General features: G+C 32.7%; 1 protein-coding gene across 1 annotated transcript; it reads right to left on the reverse strand.

Annotated features, from left to right (window-relative positions):
* Window positions 1–682: 682 nt before the first annotated feature.
* LOC149240630 (uncharacterized) lies at window positions 683–1261 on the reverse strand. Its single transcript, XM_089370243.1, has one exon. It carries the CDS (start codon window positions 1259–1261, stop codon window positions 683–685), a length of 579 nt encoding a protein of 192 aa, XP_089226369.1.
* Between the last annotated feature and the right edge of the window lie 4286 nt (window positions 1262–5547).

The following is a 5547-nucleotide window of genomic DNA, read 5'->3' on the forward strand; positions in this document are numbered from 1 at the left end:
CCTAATCAACCCTTTACTAATAAGATGGGGACCATAAAAACATCTAGCTAAACACCAATTTCACATCTATGATATGATCCTCTAAAATAATTATTTTAGTGGAATGATACCCATTTTAACGCCTTCTATGGAACCAAAAATACCTAAAGTCGAGGCCTGCAATCTAGAAACAGAGGAAAACCCTTAGTTTGTTGGAGAAGAATATCGAGCTATTTAAGTACTCTAAAGTTGGAAATTGAGGATGTAAAAATGTCTCCCTGACCTTAAAAATCTGGAAGTCCTAAATGCTAACATGAACATTCACCATCTAGTTTGGCTGATGGAGTTAGACGTGAGTTACAACTAGAACTCCATCCTGCCGGATTCTTTGGGGTTTTGGAAACGTTGCAAATATTGAGGTTACAAGGGAACCCTCTAGCTTTGCCTCCGTGTGAAATATTAGAAAACTGCAGAGAAGCGGTATTGATGAAAAATAAGCATATCCAGTGGAATAGTACACATCGTTTAAGTGGGTACGTTCGAATGCCTGACTGGGGTGAATGGGCGCTATGTCATGTACTGGTAAACATGGTAATGTTTGAGGTCCTCGCTCCCTTGCTGCCATTAGTCTCCTCGGTACCAACATATAACTCCCATTATCGGGGAATTGATTATTAAAAACGAACCAAAGTAGATTGAGGTTTCAGAATACATCAGGGTGAAAGCGTCCAGGAATGGGTATACTCTCCTCGGCCCGACTAAGTTGCAATGTGAGAGCATAATTATATAACTGTAAAGTCCTTAGGTGCTCTTCACTTTGTGATAAAACCTGCTTCACACGCTGCAATTCATGGCTTCTTTCCTCATGCTCTTTGTGACGTTGATGCTGCATGGCTACTGCTCGCTTGAGAATGCTATTATCACGAGAAAGACTTTCTACTTGCTCCTTCAAGTTTTCAGCATCAATAAAATCTCTTCTTGTGCGATTAAATATGGTTTTTTCAAGTGCCTCCATTGATTTTGAAACACGTGATCTTGCATCATTCATATCCGTTGAATTTTGCATCTCTCGCAAAAGAAACTCCACCCACTCGCAACCATTAAATGAAATGGCGGCTGCTGCATGTGGATCTGGACTTGGATCAGCGGGACTCGTGGAGGGAGAAAAAGTGAGTGTCGAATTACAAGGGCGGAACCTCTTGGAAGTGGTTGGTTGTGTAATTTCTACATCTTCTTCACAGGAATATGACCTCTTTCGAGATACCAGTAAAGTGCTAGACATGGTTTCGCTTAAATCTCTCCTACGTCACCCTTCGTATGTATTGCCAATATAACTAAAAACAAAATGGCGAGTCCAAAAAAAGCACGGAATCGAATCTGGTGTTTGTGCATAGGCTTACGAGATAAACTTTAATCACCAAAGATTTCGGTAAGTTGAACAATATATAAACACTCTCATACACACATATATGAAACAATACACATGAATGAGTATATGAATATACACCTGAACGAATGAGTACTCTTTTTAAAATGATGGAGACACGAGTGAACAGTGGAAAGACGTGAGTGAATCGGCCTCAATACTACTAAAGGATAACTGCTGGTTTATTTTGGAATATGTTTTTTCTAATTTTATTTTAATTATTAATAATTAATAAATGGATTATAAAGATTTAATTTTTAAAATAAATTTAAGACACGATAGAAGAATTATAGAAGTTTAATTTTTAGGAATATAGGAATATAATATTATACACTAATATGTTAATTGAATGTAGTTTAAGAGATTGGGAGAAACTTAAGTTATCTTTCTTATTTGGATTCAATTTCCGGATGTGAAATGTCAAAATCATAATGAGTATATATTTGCAATAAATCATAATGAGTATATCCTTCTATTGGGAACTAAAACATGTATATTCCTCATGTGGAATAAAAAGACACTTTTCACAAAAAAAAAAAAAATATTATGCACAAATATAATAAAGCTTAGTTACAACCTCGATGGGGTGCTAGAAAGTTTACCAAGGAAAGAGGGGAGGGCACTTGCCACCTCGATGTTATCCCAAGCATTAAAGTGGGGGATGCCATGGCTAGCCGATCTAATGCAATCACATACGCTCATGAGCAATGACAATGGAGAGCATTAATTCATAAATTTTTAAGACCAACCCATCTTCGCCAAACATGTTTCACATTCTAGAGATAGTTACGTGGTAGCTATGTATTGGGTAATTTTGATAGACACAACAACTTTGCTATATATTCATTGTCGCTGGTCTAGATTCCCATGTGGTAGGCCTTAATAGTAATAAAGCTATTTTTGTATGATTGAATTATGAAATAATCAAAGCCATAAAATTAAGGGATTTTTTTTTACTACTTGTAGAGAAGTAAGATGTAATGTCCATGCCTAATTCCTATATTATTATTGGAAATGAGTCAATCCAATATAATATTTAATAAATTAATTCAAATGTAACTACTTGGATCTGATAAGTAAGGTTTTCCTATGTCCATTGTTTTGGCTTTTAAATTGATATGTTAAAACCATGTCTAGTACAAGCAAGTTATGATTGTGCTACTTAAATTGGAAGAACCATCATCCATATTTATGCTAATGATATTGCTTTATAGTGAGGTGTCCATTTTATCTTGATAATTGTCTGAGAATTCTCAAAAATTGATATTCGAGCATTGGTATGACAATAAACACTAAAGCTAGACTCACAAAATTGAAATAGATATAAGATAAATGTGAGATGTATTTCTTATTCATATGATACAAAAAAAACATTTTATAATGACCCTTGGCTTCATCTTACAAGAAGTCTTTGTGACTACTGAATATTATTAATATTTCATTAAGAAATTTCATATTCCTTCTCAAGTGAAGATGACAAATGACACAATCCCTAAGGAATTCTAACACCCCCCCATTAATCCAAATAGGCTTATGCGAGTCTAAGAAAGTTGAAATATGGAGATGAAAAGAAACCAATGGATGGATGTGCTCTTTGATTATGGTTGTTTAAGAAAGACCACAGACAAAATGGGTAGCAAAATTTAAAGTATTCTACTCGATGGTGGTTTATGGCTAACAATTAACTCCAAACCTTGGATCAAAGTAGTTCCTACAAAAATTACAAATCTAGTTACAAGTTGATGTTTTTGCTAAATGGAAGTCCTCACTAATGATGGTTTAAAGATGACCACAAAAATAGTAAAAGTAGCAAGCTATATTCTACTAAGTGGTGGTATAAGGAGGAACATAAACGAAATGGTGATTTTTCTTAGATGAAGACAAACCAATTCTTCCTCATGGAGAATGGATTTGGCTACAACTTTTAATATGGTTATAGCTACAACTTTGATTATGGCTCTGGCTAAATGTGGATCTAGGATCTGACTACTACTTCTGGTTCTGGCTATGGATTAGGCTCAGTTGATATGAATTTGAAATTAGTAGATAACCATCAATACCCCCTTCTTAGATGCAAGTTGGGAAGATGAAAATATCTTCATGCAAGATGTGTCAATACTTGAGAAATAATTTTAGGGTATGACCCATATATCTTCTTGAATGTTGAATGCCATTGCGAGGAAGCAATCCATCCAAAGTGAATATTTTCTCTTGTAGTGTTCTTGTGACTTGAAGATTTTTTTGAATGATGTTTATGTTTTCCACAATAATTTTATTATTAATATTCGAGGTATCTATCTTAGTCATTGTACTCATGATATTTATGTTAAAAATGTATCCTATGCTATTTGAAAATCTTAGTAATGAATGGGCCTTGTTATATAGGATAAAGCTAAAGAATTTCTACATAAAATATCGAATGTAAGTTTTGTATATCCCATGGGCCTCATCACAATTAATTGTACCTACAAAAAATGATAATCGGTGCATTTTCATTTAATGCAAAGAATTAAATGAAGCCACTTTAAAATACTATTTTCCTCTGCATTTCATTGATGAAGTCCTTGATACACTAGTAGTAGAAAAATTCTTTTGCTTCCTCAATGAGCTTAGTGGATATAATTAGATTTAGATTACCTCAAGGATTATGACAAGAACACCTTTACTTACCCACAAAGAACTTATTCCTATCGAGTCTTTCCCTATGGAATTTTTAATGCGCCTTCAACTTTCTGCTTAACTATTATTGGTATTTTTGTAGATTTGTTTCATACATGTGTAAAAGTTTACATTGATGATTTTATAGTGCATGGTGGAAATATAAAACAAATCTCTCTGAACCATGGGAATTTCTACATGTCACTGATGAAAGGAATTGTACTCAACCCTTCCATTCCTCCTTTAGGTATTAAGATAGATTCGACAAAAATGAAGTAATTTCAAACATTCATGTTCCTAAAACTCACAATGATGTTCATATTTTTTTAGGGCATGCTGATAATTGTCATTTATTTCTTGAAATTTGTTTAAGATTTCCACATATTTGCTTTCCTAAGATGTTGAATAGTATTATAATAACTAGAGCCAATTTCCTTTGAAACACCTTACAAAAAGTTGTCTATGGCACCAACACTGAAAGGACCAAACTAGTCTATACCATTCCATATTTCTATATATGCTTATGCTACTACTAGCTAGTAGCATGGCGCTTGTACAAAAGGATGAACATTGACCATATTCTATATACTCATAAAAAAAACTCTTGTGCCTACTAAGTTAAACTATATAGGATATAAGAAAGAGTTTCTTACTATTGTACATGTTAATAAATTTCATCATTATGTCACTATATACTTTATATTTATGCATACTAACCATTCTTCCATTCACTATTTCATGAACACAATTATTACTCATGGTTGTTGTTGCAAGAGTTTGACATATCATACTTCATTAGACAAAGAGAGAAAATATTGATGTTCACTTTTTTCCAACCTTATCAATGATATAGATGTTATTATAGTTGAAATATTTTTTGATGAACATTTGTGTTCTTTATATAGTAACACTTAGTGGTATGTATATATCATTAACTATTAATGGTAGGGGAGCTTCCAAAGCATTTTTCATCGAAATATTAATAAAAAAGTATCGAACAAAATGCATTGTCCTCATGGCTTGAATGACATATTTTCCATAGTTGTCATATTTCCCATATGAAAAATTACATAATCCCTAAGGATTACGTTTCTAACAACTAACAAACCAAAAACAAAGATTATGATAATAAACTCCCAACACATTACTTGTACTAATTTTTTTATGACAATAACAATATAGAGGAGGTTATTTCATTCCAATATTTTAGGTTTGACTTTTATCATAATATTAATTGGAACTATAATGCTAAGAAATTAATTAATAGATGATGAAAATCCTATTATAGTCTTGAAAAAAATTGTAAATCCAAAAACTTATTGTATTGCCAAAAATAAGTTTCTCTTTGAGACTCATGTTACTACTATGCTATTATTTGGATGTGAAGTTCTATGCTGCAACATCTTTCAATAATCAGGAGAAAGATTGAAAAAAAAAAAAGAAAAAACATTTTTTAATTTATAATCATAATCATAAGGTTCATA

The sequence above is a fragment of the Pinus tabuliformis genome, chromosome 8, assembly GCF_031772625.1.
Source record: "Pinus tabuliformis cultivar Carrire ecotype Pingquan chromosome 8, CPIR1, whole genome shotgun sequence".
Taxonomy (NCBI): domain Eukaryota; kingdom Viridiplantae; phylum Streptophyta; class Pinopsida; order Pinales; family Pinaceae; genus Pinus; species Pinus tabuliformis.